Consider the following 22,208-nt stretch of genomic DNA (forward strand, 5'->3'; position numbering starts at 1 on the left):
AAATCAATTCTAAATGCAACTGGAAGCCAGTGCAAGGACCTGAGGACTGGTGTGATGTGTTCATATTTTCTGGTTCTGCTCAGAATCCTGGCAGCAGCGTTCTATAGCATATATAGGTTGAACAGGAGCGGTGCAAGTATTGAATCTTGAGGGACTCCACATGTCATGGATGTCCACTCAGACTTATGGTCACCGATACTCACATAATAACCTCTCTCTTCTAAGTATGACTTGAACCATTTAAGGACCATCCCAGAAAGCCCAACCCAGTTTTCCAGCTTCCGGGATTGTGTCCGTGAGCAGTGGTTGTTGTGGCTGCTTGGTGTTATTATTGTCCTTGTGGGATGTGTCAACTGCATATTCATTCAGGTGCTAAAATGAAGTCCTGTGGTCAGTTTTACTCTGTCCAGGTATGTTTGTGCCATTCAGGTTGAGTGGATTTGCACACACTGCCGAAGGATGATGGAGGGAGAATTAGATATTGTCCTTTAGCACTCTTGAGCCCAGTTTGTTTGGGTGCCATCATGTGTGAACATTTGTCTCTGACTCCAGAAACGATTGAAGTTGTCGATGAAGTTCAGTCCTTTTATGTTGCAGGTTTTTTGCAGCCAAGTGTTAAGCCCCATCAACCACTGATGAGTGACTGAACTTTGTCTTCTAAACATTTCAAAAAGTTAATTAAAATCCCTTTTAAGGAGTTCTGACTGCTCTTTCTGAATATCATTCTTACCCACATGAATGATTAGTAGATTTGCAGGCTTATATTTCATCAGAATGTTCTTAAGTTCCCTGTTTACATCAGAAACTGTTGCTTGTGGAAGGCAGCATGTAGTTGTATCCCTGCTGCTAATGTTTCTGATTATGGAGTCACCCACTATCAGAGTCCTGGGCTCGGCTGCACTATGACCTGAGTGCCGGTGTCTGCTCGAACTTGAGAGGCTGTTAGCATCGGTGTTAGCTGCTGGCTGATTTGATCTGTGTCCAGTCATATTTGGGGATTCCTCACCCACATTCATCACGTCTGGAGATTCCTCATCCACATTCATTAACACTTCAAATCTCTTCTCCAGATGTATAGGCGGTGGTAGGGAGCTAGTGTTTGGGGTAGAGGATGCTACTGCAGCAATATGTGATACTTGTGACAGTCTGATGTCTTGAGTGCCTTTGGGTCTCGCTCCCTGTTTGTGCCATCAGTTAGTATGTTGATCAGTTATGGCACTCAGTATGGCCTGTTTAGGAGCACTAGATTCAAGGGACTCTCGGCTGTGTGCTGAGGACATCCATGACGAAGCTCTGTTGTGTGTTCTGTCTGGTTTGGTAGTCCCGCAAGTAACTTTGTTTCAAGAACTGCAATCCTTTGTAGAAGTCTGTGGCATTTTGTGCAGCAAGTAGATTCTTCAACCAGAAGAGGCATATTCTTTCTAATCCTTTTGAATGTAGGCAGCTGTGTTTTCCCTTCTCCGGAATGTAAGCTGATGGCTGCTCTCAGTGGGAGGCTGGTCGGATAAATGTTCCCCTTTTTTGTAGCAATCTTTCAGTTAAAAAGTTTGTTAGTGCCAAGATTTGTCGTTCGAGCACTGTGCTGATTTGCTGTAACAGTAGTGAAGCAGGAAGCAGGAAGAATAGGCTCTGGTGGTTGAGTGTTGCTTTCTGGTGAATGTAATCTTGACAGCCCATAAACATTTAGATTCTTCTCCTTGGGTCTGTAGGTCATGGTGAAATGGAAACGTGTGAAAAAGAGAGCCTGACGGGCTGAGACGGCGAGCATAATGTAAGTATTACAAATTTCGATGATCTGTTATCACTTCAAAGGGGTGTTTGGCTTCCTCCAGTCAGTATCTCCACTCCTTAAGAGCCAGCTTGATGGCCAACAGCTCTCGATTACCAATGTCATAATTTTGCTCCGCCAGGGACAGTTTCTTAGAGTAGAAGGTGCATGGATGGGGTTTGGGGGGATTCCCCTGCTGCTGCGAGAGAACCGCCCTACCCCTGTGGTGACGGGAGGTGTTGTGATGGGAGGTGGAAGTTCCTGATGAATAGTCTGTACCAGTTCTGTGATCAGGGTGGATTAAGTGATGCACCGCTATCCATATTTACTTCTTGCAGTCTGGTCTTCTGTCATGAAACAGAGGGTGCGAATTACCTGCCTGGAAAATTCAGCCTCACCACTGTACCAGCGGATGAGTCTGGTCGGCCATTGAATCAGTTCGATTTCTAGGGCGGAGCAAATCTGAGCAAACAGGAAGCGGAGTAAACCAATCAGAGAAGGGCGGATATGACGTTAGCAAAACGACAAGAGAGTCAACAGCAAAAAGTAAATAATTAATGTGTTTTTGGTCATTTAAAACTGAATTCACGGCTGAATAGAACAAACTCTCGGGTCTCCCGTGCGCAATCTTTGTTGATATTGAAGGGACTTTCGCCGCACTAGAGTGATGCTGTTTGCGTCACTGAAATAAACGAATCTGATTGCACGGTACGGTTTGGAGTACAGTACTTGTAGAAGATATATCATTCTGGACTTGCCAGGCAAGCAAATTACACAGCGGCCTTCAGGAAGTCAGAGAGTAAGGGCAAAAAACAACCTTTTGTCCATGTAAGTTAAGTTAATGTAAGTTCATGTTAGTCTTAATGATGCTACATAACTTTATTTTAATAGCCTAAAAATTGGCATTTGTAGAAATTTACACAAGCCAAAATTATAAAAGGCTTTAAAAGTATTGTTAGTTCATGTTAACTATAGTGTAGGATAGTGTTAATGGCTGCACAACCTTATTAAAGTGTTCCAGGTACATTATAAACTAATGCTTACAAGGAGAGATTACCCTAGAAATATAATACACTTTCCCCAACTAATTCTAAACTAACTTTTCTTCACGGAATATTTATAAAAGCCCTTTTTGTTCTCTTTATACAGAACATTTTCCTTATGGTGATTCAGAAAGAAAACGCACTGGGTTTCAACTGTTGCTATAGTAAAGTACACAATTTTAATGCGCATCTGATTGATAGATAAACCGCACGCTAAGTATTATTAATGTTGTAGTTATTTCAGCAGTTTCCTGCGCACATTCAGTTTAACAACATTAGGTTAAATTTCACTTATCATTCATTGGAACTGTGCATATGCTGCATTTAGTTTTACTTCAACTGCTCAGGTAATGTCAATGGTATGACCCATTTCCGTAAACTTAAGTATTTTATCTTATATAAAATAACGGTGACTTTCCACACAATGAAAGCATTTTATTTCAACAGTATTGACCACGCAACTTGGCAGCTTGAGCGGGTCGACTCAGGACTATTGCTGTCTCTAGGGACTGTCATCTGCTCATGTGAATAGCAATGGCCATCCTGAGGAGAGCTCAAATGTGGGCTGCTCAAAAATGTGTTGATGAGAGCTACGGACAGAGCGCGAGAGCAATCCAGTGAAAGGCGGTAAAGAGTACAGCGCGTATCTGTGAAGGAGAGCTGTAAGGGTGCGAATGATGGCGCACAACGTCTCCATCAATTCGTGCATGTTTATATATTTTAAAGCACTGAATCGCTATAGAATCGCAATTAATCCGATTCTTAGCATTTTACATCGATTATCAACCAAAATTAACGATTCACGATTCAAAAAACATGTTTCAAGATCGATGCATATGCATCGTCTGGATTTGTAATCGATGCATCGAGAAAACGAGTGAATCGTTACACCCTAACTGATACTGAACACATGCATTCTTTCTCAAATGTTTAAGTTCACTTAAGACATAACCTATTATGTTTGCTAGGGCATGTTGACATAATTGTGTGATTTTGCCTGTTCAAGCGCAAGATTTGAAAGAGAACTCAATACTTGTGCTCTGTACACGCACTTCGGATAAGTGAACAAATCTTCTCACATTACCCCGTGCGAGTTATCTTTCACATCTTGCGCTCGAATGTTAAACTTGTCAAGGCGTAAATGAGTTTAAACACAGATAACAACGTGTGCTGTTCAGGTCTCACCTGCGCTTGCATAAATTACTGGTCCTATAGAGCATATGGCACTCGCATTAAACAAAGTTTAGGGGAAGCCAGAATGCGTATCCATAGACAGAAACATACAGTCATGTGAAAAAGTTAGGACACCCTTTTGAATTCCTTGGTTTTCCATATCAGGACATGATAAAAAAAAACATATAGTGCTTGGCAAGTCTTAAAATTTGGAGAAAAAAAAACTCAGATGAACAACAACACATGACATATCACACCATGTCATTATTTATTTAGCAAAAAATAAAGCCAAGATGGAAAAACCATAGGTGACAAGGTTAGGACACCCTATGATTCAATTGCCTGTAGATCCACTTTTAGCAGCAATAACTTGAAGTAATAATTTTCTGTCTAACTTTATCAGTCTCTCACATTGTTCTGGAGGAATTTTGGCCTGCTCTTCTTTACAACGTTGCTTCAGTTTATTGAGGTTTTTTGGGCATTTGTTAATGCACAGCTCTCGCCACAGTTTTTCAGTCGGGATGAGGTCTGGATTTGACTGGGCCATTGCAACACCTTGATTCTTTACTTTTTCAGTCATTCTGCTGTAGATTTGCTGGTGATCTTGGGATCACCGTCCTGTTGCATGAACCAATTTTGACCAAGCTTTAGCTGTCAGATGGATGCCCTCACATTTGACTCTAGAATACTTGAGTATTTAGAGGAGTTCATGGTCAATGCAATGACTGTGAGATGCCTAGGGCCCATGGCTACAAAACAAGCCCAAAATCATCACCCTTCCACCAGCATGCTTGACTTTTGGTATGAGGTCTTTGTGCTCATATGCTCTTTTGGTTTTCACCAAACTTGTCGCTCTGCATTATGGCCAAACATCTCCACTTTGGTCTCATCTGTCCAAAGGACTTTGTTCTAGAAGACTCATTGTTTGTTCAGAAGCAACTTTGCAAACCTAAGTGTGCTGCCATGTTTTTTTAGAGAGAAGAGGCTTTCTCCTGGAAACCCTTCCAAACATGCCATACTTGTCCCATCTTTTTCTAATTGTACTGTCTTGAACTTTATCATTGAACATGTTAAAGGGTTAGTTCACACAAAAATGAAAATTCTGTCATTAATTACTCATCCTCATGTCATTCTACACCTGTAAGAACTTTGTTCATCTTCAGAACACAAATTAAGATATTTCTGATAAAATCCGATGGCTCAGTGAGGCCTCTATTGACAGCACGATAATTAACATTTTCATATGCCCAGACAGGTACCAAAAACAAATTTAAAATATTTTTTGTGACTTCAGTGGTTTAACGTTAATGTTATGAAGCGACAAGAATACTTTTTGTGCGCCAAAAAAGTAAAAAAAAAAAAAATTAGTTTTCAACAATATCTAATGATGGGTGACTAGGGGTGTAGAACGACATGAGGGTGAGTAATAAATGACATAATTTTCATTTTTGGGTGAACTAACCCTTTAACTGAGGCCTGTAGATTCTGAGGTGTAGCTCTTGGGTTGTCTGCAATTTCTCTGAGCATTACACGGTCTGATCTTGTGGTGAATTTGCTGGGACGTCCACTCATGGGAAGATGGGTGTCTGTTCTGAATGTCTTCCACTTGTGAATAATCTTCCTCACTGTAGAATGATGGAATTCAAATCGTTTTGAAATGGCCTTGAAATCCTTCCCAGACTGATGGCAGAAACAATTGCTTCTCTAAGATCATTGCTGATGTTTTTCCTCCTTGTCACTGTGTTAACACACATCTGAAGGCTCAATCTTCTGCTTTTATGGAGGTGATTACACTTGCTGATGATCGATTAATCAAAGACATTTGATTAGCAGTGCCTGACTGTTACTTACCCTCTTAATTCCTATGTTAACAGTAAGGGTGTCCTAAGTTTGTCACCCATGGCTTTTCCATTTTGGCTTTATTTTCGCTAAACAAATAATGACACGGTGTGATATGTCATGTGTTGTTGTACATCTGAGGTTTATTTTCCAAATTTTAAGACCTGCCAAGGACCAGATGATTTTTTGATTATTCCCTGATACAGACAACCATGGAATTCAATAGGGTGTCCTAATTTTTTCACATGAATGTTCATTAGCCTAACTGTTTTATTTATTTTATTAACTAACAATATCATAGATGCGTATGTGTCGACTCATCAGATATGAGATGAACCGTGGTGCAAGTGCGTGCCGATCCGTATACACATTATTATAGCCCAGGATTGCACTCAATGCATGCACTCAATTTTAGACAGTATTGTATGTCACAGTGAGTCCCTGCTCAGTTTTTCTATCCACCGTTGGGGTCCTTGACCTGAAAAAACTGAAGACCCCTAATTTAGGGCATACAATGAGCCAACCAAAAAAATCATACATTTTTAAATTATATTTTAATGCAGTGCTTTTGATGGTTTTGTATTTGCATGCTGTATTGTACATTCAGCTAGTGTAGGATGTATCTACAACACATGTCTGTAGTGTCATCTCTTGCCTAACAAGGTCAGCTTTTTAGCTGTTTTGTTGTTTACAAGTCTGAATATCAGAGATCTTGGCCATGGCTGTTCACTAAAATGGCTGATCAGATCATTATGTGGACCATAAATGGCTTGTTTTGCTTTGGTAGTACTCTTCATTTTTCAAGTACACACAGCAGATGTTCAATTGCAGCCTGTCTGTTCTTGAGAAGGAAATTAAGTACCCTCTGGAAGAAGTCTTCTGCCACAACTCCAAATTTATCACTTGAAGGAATATTTCACTCAGAATTCTGTCACCCTCATTTTGTTCCAAAACTATATGACTTTTTTCTTCTACAGAACACAAAAAGAGCCGTTTTGAGGACTATTTTTCATTCTCTTTTCCATGTGATTGCAATGAATGGGAACTGAAGCTTACAAGATTCAAAAAGGATACAAATGCACCATAAAAGTACCATAAATGTAGACTATACAACACAATATAACTCTTCTGAAGCAATACAGTACGATTACCTGAAGAACAAACCAAAATTATAATCATAATTCGCTGAATCCTATCTCCTTCCCTAGCTCTTCTTGCATTCATGAAAGAAGTACAGACCATTTCATGAATGAGTCGTTCTTTTAACTTGAATCTTTTGATGATTGTCTTGATCCAGTTGATGGAGGTTAATGGTTCGCTGAAGAGCAAGATTATGTCTGAGTTTGTCTCTTACAAAGCTGTTGGATGGCTTTAGAAGACTTTTATGATACTCTATGGTACTTTTGCATCATTTTGAAGCTTATAAGCTTATTTTCCCACCTATTTTTTGGAGGAAAATATAAACGCATCTTTGGCTCTCTTCATTTTTGGCAGTCTTTGATCCACAAAGTGGTTCACTGTCTATTTGCTTTGATAGGTGTAATCACATCCAGTCCCATATTATGTCTTAAACTCTCCAGTGTGAATTAGTCCTTGTGTTTTGAGCTGGTATTGATGTGCACATGGCCTTGGGATTTGCATGCACTGTTTAGCTCTTTTTCTTTGTCCTGTTCCAAGCTCTTATTCATTCAGACTTCCAAGACTGGAAGTGGAAAGTCTTAGTGGTCGCTGTTGTACTGGCTCAGATACAGAGATCTGTGAAGTTTAAAAGCTCAGTTCATAAGTCAACATGCATTCACTCTCAGGTCTCATTGCATTTGGACATAATGGATAATTTTAATATGAGGAATTCAGTTAATTATCTTTCTATTAGAAATGTACTCCATTAGTCAAATTTGCATTTGAGGTTTTTACTCACTTAGGAGTAAAGGATTTACATTTAAAAAAAAAAGAAAGAAAGAAAGAAAAGAAAGAAAAAAAAGTTATATGGTTCAAAATTAAGACAAAAAATATTTGTGGACTTAGTTGTGAATACACTTTTGTGAATTCATACAGTGCATCCACTAAAAATCACCAAAAATGTAACAATAAAAATGGCTCAGCAAAGTGAATTTAGTATTGAAGCCATGCAGAGCAGCATTTGGTTTCAGATGCCATTTGCTTTGATATTTTGTTATATAATACAATGGTATTCAGACATTTTTATTTGACTTAAGTGACCAAATACTTTTTGAGGCCACTGTATATTATTTCTGCACATTCAGCGGTATTTGTCTTTAAGTTGTAGCACATGGATTTTGGAAGCTCTGTGTGATGAGAAAGAGTTATATCCTTAGGCAGAGGCCGGATTTTATTGCATAAACAGCTGTAGCTGTATCTCTTGGCCGCTTTGTGGTCATAAGTTTGGAGAGATCCAGTGCAGTGGAAGCCATGTTGCATAAAACGCTACAGAACCTTGAGGTTATTATCATTTCAACTCTGTATCCTTTCACGATGTAAAAAAGAGCAATAATAAATGCTTTAAAATATATTTGCATTCTTATGATGTGAAGCTGACATAAAATGTTTTTTTTTTTTTAATATATAATAAATATTTATATTTATGTTATATAGTTCTTATTTTATATTTTTATATATTTTATTAAATTATATTTTAGAAATATTTGGTCAGCAGTGGTTGGTTGGGCACTTTATATCATTCACAATGAGGTTATCAGCTCATTTTGCACTGCAGATGGTCTCTGAATTGCTTTTCTGGTCTCTGCCAAAGGAGATGTCATCCTCATTCCAGGACATTCCCTTGTTTTAATGTATTTCAGGTGTAAGATACTCCTAGCACCTGGTTTTTGGTGCTATTCATTTATCTGTCTCACTAACTTTTGTAATGCAAAGCAGTGTGATGTCAAAAAGTAGCCTTTTGTGTTTATGTTTGACCTATTATTCACATAACAACACAAGGGAAGATACTGCAATCAGTCTCTGTAACCTACTTTTGCTTGTTATTCAGCCACTTACAGAAGTTCCTATTGTGAATAGTCACTGTGTATTATATCTAATCCAATTATTCAAGTTAAGTTCCTCTTTTCAAAACACTGTCTTTTTGTGTTATTAGAACATTTAAGGATGAGTCATTCCTGGCAGATAAAGATAGGTAAGAAAAAGTCATTTAAACAGTGGTTTGCGCACATGAAGATATCAGCGTGTGACTCACACCTTTGGCTTTCAAATAACTCAACTACTATGTATAAATCTGAAAGTATAATCCCTTTGAGTTGGCCTTGATTTTTCCTGCTTCAAATGCTCACAGTTTGACCACCTAACGGGCTTCAGAGAGAGTGAGAGAGACTTTCCGTTCAGGCAGACACGACCCATAAGCCAAGTCTGAGACGTTCCTGTGGAAGTTAGTGCAGAGGTGTGACCCTTCTGTGACATTCACAGATGTCTTCTGTGATATCGCGCAGGTTCTTCGTTCTCCGTTCTCCAGAAGGGTTGCTAGCACCTTACTGGCTTTTAGGGAAAAGCAACAATGTCAACAAAAAATCAACACAGGTCTGCATACTTGAAAGGCCTCAGAGTAAATCATTCAGCTGTCCCTGTCTACTTGCTTGCTTATGTCTTGTCTTTTGTGATCTTTTATTAGATTAATGATGTTATCATTAATTAAAATTTTAGGTCAGTTTAGTTTAAAATGTTCCGGTCAGTTTTCAGAATGAAGAATATATACTAAATAAAAAACCATTTAACATTTAATATAAATGTTTAGGGAAAAAATAATACTTTTATTCAGTAAGGATGCATTAAATTGATCAAAATTGATAGTAAAGACATTTATAATGTTACAAAAAATATATATTTTAAATAAATGCTTTTTTTTTTTTGGTTTTCTATTCATCAAAGAATCCTTTTTTTAGGTATCAGTTTCCACAAAAATTGTAAGCAGCACAACTGTTTTCAACATGCAAGCTGCATATTAGAATGATTTCTGAAGGATCATGTGACACTGAAGACTGGAGTAATGACTGCTGAAAATTTTAAAATATATTTAAAGGTGCCCTAGATTCAAAATTTGAATTTACCTCGGCATAGTTGAATAACAAGAGTTCAGTACATGGAAAAGACATACATTGAGTTTCAAACTCCATTGCTTTCTCTTTCTTATGTAAATCTCATTTGTTTAAAAGACTTCCGGAAAACACGCGGATCTCAACATAACACCGACTGTTACGTAACAGTCGGGATCATTAATATGTACGCCCCAATATTTGCATATGCCAGCCCATGTTCCCAAAGGCATTAGACAAGGGCAGCCAGTAACGACTGGATCTGCACAGGTGAATCAACAGACTAGGTAAGCAAGGACAACAGCAAAAATGGCAGATGGAGCAATAATAACTGACATGATCCATGATAGCATGATATTTTTAGTGATAGTTGTAAATTGTCTTTCTAAATGTTTCGTTAGCATGATTCTAATGTACTGTTAAATGTGGTTAAAGTTACCATCGTTTCTTACTGAATTCACGGAGACAAGAGTCGTCGCTATTTTCATTTTTAAACACTTGCAGTCTGTATAATGCACAAACACAACTTCATTCTTTATAAATCTCTCCAACAGTGTAGCATTAGCCGTTAGCCACGGAGCACAGCCTCAAACTCATAGATAATCAAATATAAACATCAAAATAAATACTTACTCACATAATTCGAAGCATGTATACAGCATGCAATGACGAACATCTTGTAAAGATCCATTTGAGGGTTATATTAGCTGTGTGAACTTTGTAAATGTGCTGTAATATAATCGAGAGCTCGTGTGGCAGGGAGCACACGAATTAAAGGGGCGGCCCGCTAAAAAAATCAGTGCATAGTTAATGATGCCCCAAAATAGGCAGTTAAAAAAATTTATTTAAAAAAATCTATGGGGTATTTTGAGCTGAAACTTCACAGACACATTCAGGGGACACCTTAGACTTATATTACATCTTGTGAAAAAGCATTCTTGGGCACCTTTAAAAGGACAGCAGTTATTTTAAATTGTAATATTTGACAGTATTACTATTTTACTGTATTTTTGATCAAATAAGTGCAGCCTTGGTGAGTATTAGAGACTTCTTTCAAAATCATTAAAAACACAAACTTTAGACTGACTAAATCTCACAAATGTTGATATTCAGATGAAATGGCAAAGTTAAAAATAGTGTAGCCGTTTATCAAAAGTGCTAAAATGAGATTTTGTGTCATCTGGTCAGGAGAAAAAATTAAGGTGGGTGGGTCGGGTCATCTTGCCCCCACTGACCCTTCAGTTGTTAACTCTGTAGAATTCGTAAATGGTCAAGCATATATTCGTATACTAAATAAATTCTCTCGCCCAGTTTTGCTAAGAAGCTAATATCTATGGTAAAAAAAGAGTGTGAGCCCAGCAGGATGGCATATTTTCCTGCTTGTATAACACTTGTGGCTTTGGGCAGTGGCAGTGGTACTGTCAGTTTACTTTGTCTCTGTTCTCAGCTTTTGCCTCTGAGGCTCAACACATTTTTGGGAGACACCTCTCTACATACTGACACCAGCCCTGAAGCAGCCAGCTTTATTCTTTAATGCAGATCATTTAAAGCAGTTCAGACTGTTATGGAAGGCTATTAGGCATGTTCTCATAGTTCTAATAACTTTTTTATTCAAAGATGGGTTTAAAGCAACTGAGCAATTAAATTGAGTAATTGAGTCTTCAAAATCACAGCTTTAAGGTGCCTTAGTTGACAGAGGATGTTCCCTGTGGACTTCAGGGTAATCTGGAATTTAAATGGGATTTTTGATGAAAATATAGGGTTTCTTGGGTCACTGCAAGCATAGACTAAAATGACAAAAAGCTTCATATCCTGAGGAGGCTATTCTAACTATATTGAATGATCCCCCTATGAGCTAAAAACAAACATGTAAACATGTCTACAACTTATTTATTTTTCAGCTTTCTTTTTGAAGTCTTGATTTGTGTTTCTTCCTTCCTTAGCCTTCAGCCAGTGAACCCTGCAGTAAATCAGGTTATGAAACCTGCGTCAGAAAGTACAATATTTTGCATTCTGATTTATCGTCAAGTTGCTTGTAAAACCATTTAGGCTAAAGTGTACTCCTATGGTACAAATACTCAATGAAAAGAAGATCAGGATACAAGGGACAGGGAATTCTTTCCTAATAACTCATTATTATTTTTTTGTAGATTTTATGACGGAAACTTCTTTCTGCTTTCTTCCGCACAAAAAAAACCTCTCATCCATATTTTTCATTAAAAAACTGACATCCTCATAAATAAGCAATAATAATACTTTGCTTTTTTTATTTTGCTCCTTTTGCTTTAATATTTTTTTTTTCATGAACACTTAAAGATGTATTTTATTTGTTATATTCAAGAGCTTAGAAGAAATACTTTTTTAATAGTTTGAATAGTTCACACACACAAAAAAGCACTTTTTGAAGAAAATTGTTGTTTCCAGGCCTGGAAAAGTCAAGAAAATCAATACAATCTTTAAAAGTCATGGAAATGTCTGTAGCCAATTTAATTTATAGCTCAATTTGTTCAAATTTGTGATTGTAGTCTGTAGAATTTTTTTTTTTTTTTTTTTTTTTTTTAAAGACTGGGAATGATTATCAGTTCTTAAACTGTGCATGTGTATCTAAATGCACAAGAACAATGATTTGTGGATGGATGTAAACACCACAGTGAAGAAAATCATGGAAATTTGTATACACTTGTGATGGGGGAGAAGAAGATTGAGCCAGTGGGAGATTTAAAGAAAGACTTGTAAAAAGAGAGATGGCTGAGAGACATTACAAAAGAGAAAAGGTCAGAGGAATATCATTAGAAAAGAAGGGTTATGATCAGACAAGAGCTTTAGGACCCGCATTAGTATAAGAAAAGCTTTCCAGCGCTGGAGAGATCTAAGCAGGAAGGCCTAAAAATGGATTCTGAGGTTGCGTTGTATCTGCTCCAAATGTGAATAACATTGATTTTGCAATGTTTCACAAGTCAAGTCACCTTTATTTACATAGCGCTTTTTACAGTACAGATTGTTTCAAAGCAATTTTACAGTGATTACAGGGGAAAAATGCAACAGAGTTGTGTCATTGTCCAGTTTAAGTAAGTTCAGTGTTGATTCAGGAACCCAAACTCTATCAGGTGACAGAATGGAGAAAAAACACTTGGGAGAAGCCAGGCTCAGTCGGGGGGCCAGTCCTCCTCTGGCCAACAAACAAACAGTGCATGATTATGATTCAGGCAGCATTACAGGTCAGAAGTCAGATTGGATCGGAACACTCAAAATATTATATAATTTTTTTGGGGTGTTTTTGCCTTTATTATGATAGGACAGTGATTAGACAGGAAGCGAAGTGGGAGAGAGAGAGAGAGGGGGACAGGATCGGGAAAGGACCACGAGCCGGGACTCGAACACGGGTCGCCCGAAGCGCATTGGCGCTTGTGGCGACCAGGGCGGGCAAGAGCCGTGAGGGAACGGCGCGAGGCCGGTGACGCGAGTGATAACAAGCATCACCTGGGAGGCGCACCGGCCTTGAGTCTCTTACGGAGGAGCTCCGGGAGCATAAAAGGAGGAGCGACGACCGTGAAGGATGAGAGGACCAGGCCTGGACTTTATTTTATGTTTTATTATGTTTGTGTGGCATTACTTTCGTTTTGTTCTTTGTTTATTTTGAATTAAAGTTTTGTTGAACGTTCGCCGGTTCCCGCCTCCTTCTTCCCACATTTACGAACTGTGTTACATTGGTGCCGAGACCCGGGAGGAAGGAGGGACATGCTGTCGGAGAGCCCTCGCTGCTGAGGGGGATCGCGGTGCTGCGGAGTTCGGGCAGCGCGGGAGTGTGAAGACCGCGAGAGGCTGCCCTGAGGCGGTGGTACTGGAGCCTAGTGACAGGTGGGACGGAGACCCGGATGCCGTGCTCCTGGGACGAGGTGGGGTGGCTGCCGTCCAGGAGGGAGCGGAGGAGTCGCCGCCGGCCGCCAGGAGGCGGTCGAGGATCGGGCCGTCCACTGAGCGTCCGGTGCCACCGCATGGCACCACGAGGAAGAGCCTCTTGGCAGGCTGAGGACCGAGCGGCAGTGTGTCTGGGAGCTGGACCCAGAATTTTTTTTTCTTTTTCCTCTCTCCCCTCTCTCGTCCTGTCGCTCCCCTTGCTTCCATCTCCTTTCTCTCGTCTCGTCTGTCCTTACCCCCAGGTGCTGCGGCCGCCGAGACAGGCCGTGAAGGATGAGAGAGGACCAGGCCTGGACTTTATTTTATGTTTTATTATGTTTGTGTGGCATTACTTTCGTTTTGTTCTTTGTTTTTTTTTAATTAAAGTTTTGTTGAACGTTCGCCGGTTCCCGCCTCCTTCTTCCCACATTTACGAACTGTGTTACAGCGCTACATGTCCGCGCGCTGCCCATGAGGCCATCGGCGCCGACAGGAACATTCAAAATATTTAATCAAAATATTTAAGCATTTGCTATGTGGAGATGCTGTATCTCTAATCTTTCTCAGATCAAATTCTGTGTGACTGAAAAAGTTTGGAACTGAACATGTTTTTTACCAGACCAGATAATATAAGTCAGGAGATAAATTCATTTTGCCTTTTAAATGTCTTTCAAAAACTTTTTACTGTGTCTGTAAAGGCAGGTATGTGACATTCTCTGTTCAGAACCCACTCCAGGCCAGTGGTTTCATGTCACACTGTAAAACCTGACTGGACAATTTCCCACCTATGACAAAGCAATGAAGTCATTGTTGCTACCCCAAGTCTATAACCCTAAAGGCACCATATGGTGGTTAGATCCTTCATCCAGCAGGACTGCATGTCACAACACACTTTCTGAAGTTTTGTTTCTGATTTGTGTCTGTCAAAACGTTAAAATATATAGAGAGTTAATAGAAAATCCAGAGTTGGTGGGATTCCAGTAAACAAACTGCTGAATAAATGGGGTTTCATAACTAAATGGCTAATTGTCTTTAGGAGAGCACAATTCAAAGTGCAGGACATAAAAGTTTCAGAACATTTTTATTGGCAAATATAAATAAATGAAAACCATCAACCTTTTACTATGTCATTAAGATGGCAGATGTGTTGTTATGAAATGTAATGTTCCTGTTTTGTCTGTGGCTTCGCTTTAATATTTGATTATGAATACAATGGCATTGATTATGTGAAGCGCCACTTTTGGAACTAATAACTGCAAACAGGGCCAGTGAAAACAGCCAATCACATTACTTTCCAGTGTTGCACGAACGGAATTGGCTAGCGACTAGGGTGTTTGCATAAAGCGATCTGATTGGCTGACTTCTGCGTTGGCACTTGAAAAGTTGAGAAATCTTCAACTTCTGCCACTTGCAACGCGAGTGAAGCGAAGTTGAAGATTGTCTATATATATCGTTGCTATCGGCCGGAAACCTTCAAAACCGCTGCTTTAAAAAATAAATAAATAAATATAGTTAATATTCTGGCCTTATATGGTTAGACACTTATGAGTTAACCATTCCATGGGAGGCATGGGAGAGGAAAAGGCTGAAATATGCAGATCTTGCAGCTGAGTGCAGGGAGGCAGGATGGAGAACCACCATTTACCCATTAGAGGTGGGATGCCGCGGCTTCGTGGGGACATCAGCTGTCCACCTCATGAGAGATCTGAGAGTGGCTGGAGGAAGCCTTCAGAAGGCCCTCAAAGATCTGGCTAGGGAAGCCAAGAAAAGTAGCTTTTGGCCCTGGCTAAAGAGGAAGGATATATGTTGGGGAACCACCTAGCACAGAGGCATGCTGCAGGGGTGACAGGGAGACGTTCTTGTCACTATCTCGCCACCAGGAGGCGTTCCGGGTTTAAAGGAGCGAAACGTTAATGAGCGGTGGTACCCGGCTGGTGACCCTGCAGCCTGCCAATTTGTAGGCACCTGTGGAGGTGCGGCTGGCAGCAATGCCTTAGCAGGTGAAGATCTACTTGTGTAATATTTGTACCAAAATCATTCTACCAAAATGTTTTTGACCAGTGAATGTTGAATATACGTATAACTTACTGGTTATAAAGTTTATTGTAGCCATGTGGGCGCTCAGTTTTTCTGTAATTTGTCCAAAATGTCATGTTATAAAAGATGAAGTGCTATGCAGGGGCTTTCTAAAACAGTACTGGCTATGACTCGACGACAAATCGTCTTCTTCACTCCTCAAATACATAAATCATTAGCCTTTATATAGAGAGAGTTTCTTGAGTGAAGAAATGAAGTTGTACTTACGCTGCATTCACACGGAGGGCGTGTCTGAAGCTTGTGTTGATGCGACCGTTATAGTGATAACAGCCAATCACATTACTTTCCAGTGTTGCGTGAATGCAATTGGCTAGCGACTGCTCTGGGGTGTTTGCATAAAGCGATCTGATTGGCTGACGCCTGCGTTGGTGCTTGAAGAGTTGAGAAATCTTCAACTTCTGCCACTTGCAACGCGAGTGAAGCGACGCACAATTCAGTTTAGCAGTGACGTCACCCATTCAAAGTAATGCTGCATTCACACGGGACGCCGGCGTTAACGCTTCTCATTTACTTTGAATGGGTGACGTCATGCGTTGCCGAACTGAATTGTGGGTTCCGTTGCGTCGCTTCACTCGCGTTGCAAGCGGCAGAAGTTGAAGATTTCTCAACTTTTCAAGCGCCAACGCAGGCGTCATCCAATCAGATGGCCCTATGCAAATTCCCTAGAGCAGTCGCTAGCCAACTGCGTTCGTGCAACACCGGAAAGTAATGTGATTGGCTGTAATCACTATAACGGTCGCGTCAACACAAGCTTCAGACACGCCCTCCGTCAAGCGTTGACGCTGACGCCCCATGTGAATGCAGCGTAAATGAGAAGCGTTAACACCGACGCCCCATGTGAATGCAGCATTATTCAAACAACCTGTTCTTTATTTACCCTTGCAAACAAGCAGAGATGGTCCAAACTGTGTGTGCCACTTCATTCGATAGAGGTGGGGTGGAGTTATGAGGTTGTACTGATAGTTTGAGGATCCAATGGAGATATGATGTTTAGTCACAAACTATTTTTAATTGACTCGTTTCTTTGGTTAAATATTTGCAAATCCCACAGACAAGCGTAAAGGGTGACCAATAGTAATGATTTATGATAAAAAATGATGAAATATGGAGATACGAGGTTTCTGTCCGATATTATACATTTTGTTAATTTAGATAGTAGTTGTCTTACATTGTTTTACCATTAGTGAAATAAAAATAATAATTAAAAAAAAACATTTATCCTCATTGTAATTGCCAACCCGCCCGCCCCCAGGATGGCATGTGCTTAGAATGCCTATGCATACAGTAAATACGGCCCTGACTGCGAAAAAGCACTTAAGTTCATTTGAAACATTCAGGACCTCATAGTTAGAATAAAGAGTGTTATTATGAACTTATTCACACTACAACAGGATGTTTCATGAGTGAAGTCTTTTTTTATTCACAGCTGTTGACTGGAACACTCGATGGAAAACTGGCTTTGTTTCATCCGGCCGAATCTCTTCTCCCTTAAGTGTGGAATTTACCCTATGGCTCAGTCCACCGATGCTGCAGACTAATGAAAGTCTTACATCAGTCATGTTGAGATGCTGGCGTGCCACCTCTGAGACCTACATCATGGATGGGATCTGTGATTTCATCATTTCAGCCGCCATTGACAACCTACAGATGTGACAACATGCTCACGCCCTCAACCGTTGAGCCAAAGACGCACCCTCAGAGAAAAGTCCATTTGAACTTTACTTAGCAACACGTTCCCATGCACAGATACACATACACACACTATGCAGTATTATGCACAGGTTCATCTGATGTGTAATATTCTTTGCAGTAAAATGATATTAAAGACCTAAATTGTGAATATAAATCTTATTTTTAGAGTGACTCAGTTTATATAACTACTTTACAAATAAAAATACTTAAATACGTTTTTACATATACTTTACAATTTCAACCCAAAATGATAATTTTTAAAATGTTTCATCTGTGTGTTGAATAAAACAGCCCATTTTGCAGCAGTTTGTAAGGTGCTACCCTCTGAAATGAAGATGGATAGAAGGATATCATTTTTAGGTAAGTTTATGTTTTAGGTTTGGTTTCACATAAATTAAATGCTATATATCAGAGCCACTTTAGCACTCTCATTATCTTTTAGTTGGCTACTCTCAAGAATCAACAGTACATGAAGGTGGCTATAATTGACGGATGTAAAGTATGCAAAGGACCAATCATGATTGAGAATGTAAATAGAAGTAAGAAAAAGGCTATTTGCAATATAGTGTGTGTTTTTAATATTTCTTATTTCTTGGGCTTCACTTTTTGACTTTCTTTGTGTCTTGGGATTTTTCCATTGGGCACATCATGTACCTACCTAGACAAAACAAGAAGTAGTATTCCTTGGACACACTGACACTCTCACACGTAACCAGAAGTTGAAGACACACACACTTTTACGCACATACATTTCTTATTTGTTATTATATTTCTTGAAATGCCATACATGGTAAGGTTTGATTCTTAATTCGTATGATTGGATGCTCAAGCCATCCTGGAGATTGTTGTTTGACCTATGTCTATAAATATGACCCTTCTTCCTGAATAAATCTGAGAATGCTTTTGTACTATGCTTGATCTGTGTCTGCTCGGTCATTCTCCCGAGATCTCGCAAGTCTACAAATATTCTACTTATGATTGAGATTTTGATCTAACAGTGTGCAAATGCTGTGACAGCATCACCATCTGTTACATTTTGAATGCTTAAGATCATATCAAGTTAATGGAAGATTTAAAACAGTGATCTTAGGGTCCAGACTAAAAAAAAAAAAAAATTCAACGGAGTAAAGGTCTCTGAAATTAATTTAATTGCCAAATTATTAAACCATCACTGCAATAATATGTTTTGAGAAATAATTTAAAGGTGCCGTCGAACGTTTTTTTACAAGATGTAATATAAGTCTAAGGTGTCCCCTGAATGTGTCTGTGAAGTTGCAGCTCAAAATACCCCATAGATTTTTTTAATTAATTTTTTTGATTGCCTATTTTGGGGCATAATTAGAAATGCGCCGATTCAGGCTGCGGCCCCTTTAATTGCTCCCGCTCTCTGCCCCCTCCCGAGCTCTCGACTCTATCACTGCATAAACAAAGTTCACACAGCTAATATAACCCTCAAAATGGATCTTTACAAAGTGTTTGTCATGCATGCGTCGGATTATGTGAGTATTGTATTTATTTGGATGTTTACATTTGATTCTGAATGAGTTTGATAGTGCTCCGTGGCTAACGGCTAATGCTACACTGTTGGAGAGATTTATAAAGAATGAAGTTGTGTTTATGAATTATACAGACTGCAAGTGTTTAAAAATGAAAATAAAATGAAAATGTCTCTGTGAATACAGTAAGAAACAATGGTAACTTTAACCACATTTAACAGTACATTAGCAACATGCTAACGAAACATTTAGAAAGACAGTTTACAAATATCACTAAAATTATCATGTAATCATGGATCATGTCAGTTATTATTGCTCCATTTGCCTTTTTTCGCTATTGTCCTTGCTTGCTTACCTAGTCTGATGATTCAGCTGTGCACAGATCCAGACGTTAATACTGGCTGCCCTTGTCTAATGCCTGGAACATGGCCTGGCATATGCAAATATTGGGGGCGTACATATAATTGATTCCCTGATTAATGATCCCGACTGTTACGTAACAGTCGGTGTTATGTTGAGATTCGCCTGTTCTTCGGAGGTCTTTTAAACAAATGAGATTTATATAAGAAGGAGGAAACAATGGAGTTTGAGACTCACTGTATGTCTTTTCCATGTACTGAACTCTTGTTATTTAACTATGCCAAGATAAATTCAATTTTTAATTCTAGGGCACCTTTAATGTTTTTTTGAAATACCACAAATTAATTTATTGCAAAAGTAAACTCAGTTGTGAATATGTATCATTAATGACGCATTATCAAATGAACAACCAAGGTAAGTATCACAGTAGTGTTTTCCGTTTGTTTGTTTCGAATCGGACATAACCATAAAATGACTTTTAGTGATGAAGTCTCTGAACAATTCTCTGACTGAACAAGTCTGATTCGAACTGCTAAGTTCAATGTTTTAAAATTAATCCATTCATAAGAGTCATTTGTTTTGGGAATCGGTCATCCTGGCTTGCGCTGTTTGTGTTGCTGCATCCAAGACTGGCATGCACTTTAGCTAACACTACCTCACGGCCACGGGATGATACAGTAGGCCTATGTGACAAGTTTTCCCCATATCGGTAATGGCGATTAGCAATTTTATTTCTTGTCACATTTGTGACCATTTTAGTCAGAGGCTGGAGCACTGGTGTTACCTTTACAAAAACAAAAATATACAGCAGACCTAAGACTGACATTATCTACAAAACAAAGTTTGAGTGACCTCTGTAAATAAACATTTTGGGCTGAATTATTTGTATAGTTTAAAATATACCGTTTTAGGTTTAGGATGTGGTAAATGAGACAGGATGCTCATCTGAAAGCAATACATGTATTGTGTCTGTCTGACGCCAATAGATCTTCATGTAAGTGATAGAGAGTAATGTTGGAGTCTTTAATGATGGGTGGTGTCCACTACAACAGCTGGCAGCATTTCTGCACCAATAACTTTTCTGAGGTCATTCTGTTCTCTGCCCATTTAGAAACAAACCTATCCCATGGAGGGTTATCTTTAGCAGAGCACATTCTACATCAGCTTGTATTGACTCTCCTTTCTGTGAATGTTATACATTAATATCTAATGGCAATAATAGGTTAGCATACAAATGGCAAGATATGCATTCGTTTATATGCTGCTTTTTTCTTTGGAAATGACAATATACTGTATGTCACATTTTCATTTCAAAAGTATATGAAATACCAAGATAAAACTGTTAAAGGTGCCCTAGAATCAAAAATTGAATTTACCTTGGCATACTTGAATAACAAGAGTTCAGTACATGGAAAAGGTAGGGAGCGTGAGATTTAAAGGGGCCGCAGCCTGAATCGGTGCATAGTTAATGATGCCCCAAAATAGGCAGTTAAAAAAATTATCCCCCATGGGGTATTTTGAGCTGAAACTTCACAGACACATTCAGGGGACACCTTAGACTTACATTACATCTTGTGAAAGAACGTTCTAGGGCACCTTTAAGAAAAGTACAATTTTTAATGTTTTATTTTGGCACAATTTCTAAATGTGAATGGAAACAGTTCAGCCGTTTTTGTTCATTGTCATGAGCCATTACAGGAAAACATTTTCACCCCACATGACTTCAAGCAATAGCTGAGGCAGTTATGTAGTGGTTTCACGTTTGATCTTTACTTTTGAATTAAAGAAAAACAACGCTTCAACTTCTCTTATAATTGGGTTTGGCTGCTTTTCCTAAACAAAGAAGCTGTTCACTTATAATGGTAAACAGAGTGATGTCAAATATGGATGCACTTAACTACCTCATGATAGCCTGTTTCTAACAAAGTCTGTGTGCGAGCTACTTTCAGAGACCACGTTTTTAAAAATATGTTCTTAACAGCTCCAAATTTATGACAGGATGCTGAAATCTTGCTTTGGCAATGTGTGAAATGAGCTGTCAAAAACAAATGGAGAATAAATTGAGATTACTGAATTGGCCACAAAGTTGTTTCAAACCTCTTTCTATTAGAGCAGCCAATGCAACTTGTTAATCTAGTACAATTATAAATTATAAAAACATCAGAATGGCGATAAGCCAGTATCAGTTGTTCAAGACCTCTGTTTTCATATAAAATGCAGTTGTTCTTAGTTGGCATTTTCAGTCCATTTAGAGTTATTAAATAACCCAAGTGTGCATGGAAAACATCAATGTTGCAATAAAGTCTTTTTGTTTTGTCCACCTCATTGTCCTTAAATATTGTTCCAGGTCTTTGTGATTTAAAAAAAACTTTTTTGGTGCCTTATTTCCCTCACCATTTAACAAACTCAATGACTCAAGGATAAAACAGACTTTCCCACATTAGCTTTATATCTGAAAGTTCATTCAAAGGATGTTCCGTCAGTCTGTTAGAACAGGATGTTATTCATTTATTTTAGATATTGTTGACGGGGGAGAGAAAGGAGTGCTTTATCAAAGGAGGTGTACATGTATTAATGATGAGAGAATGACAGATTTATATGTGTGGGTTTGCATATACATGGCTTTGCCAAAGACAACTGTTTATTTTTTAATGCATTAGTTCATTTTCATGAGCAAGATCTGTGACTGTCAGATCCATTTCATTCAATGCTTTTCAATTTATATGTTAGTATTTTTGTTGATTTACAATAAGGTTTCATTTGTTCACATTTAGTTCACCTG

General features: G+C 38.9%; 1 protein-coding gene across 4 annotated transcripts in view; it reads left to right on the forward strand.

Annotated features, from left to right (window-relative positions):
* Positions 1-20,642, forward strand: part of wdr27 (WD repeat domain 27) — an 81,827-nt gene extending 61,185 nt beyond the window's left edge. For 2 of the 4 annotated variants that reach the window (XM_048205461.1, XM_048205465.1), the window contains exon 25: positions 17,305-18,483. In XM_048205461.1, the coding sequence (XP_048061418.1) occupies positions 17,305-17,370 (66 nt within the window). In that variant the 3' untranslated portion in view covers positions 17,371-18,483. Of the gene's footprint in view, positions 1-17,304; positions 18,484-20,343 lie in introns of those variants that run through there. The other 2 variants (XR_007186830.1, XR_007186829.1) reach the window with 2 other exon arrangements.
* The last annotated feature ends 1,566 nt before the right edge of the window (positions 20,643-22,208 follow it).

Source organism: Megalobrama amblycephala, linkage group LG10, assembly GCF_018812025.1.
Source record: "Megalobrama amblycephala isolate DHTTF-2021 linkage group LG10, ASM1881202v1, whole genome shotgun sequence".
NCBI lineage: Eukaryota > Metazoa > Chordata > Actinopteri > Cypriniformes > Xenocyprididae > Megalobrama > Megalobrama amblycephala.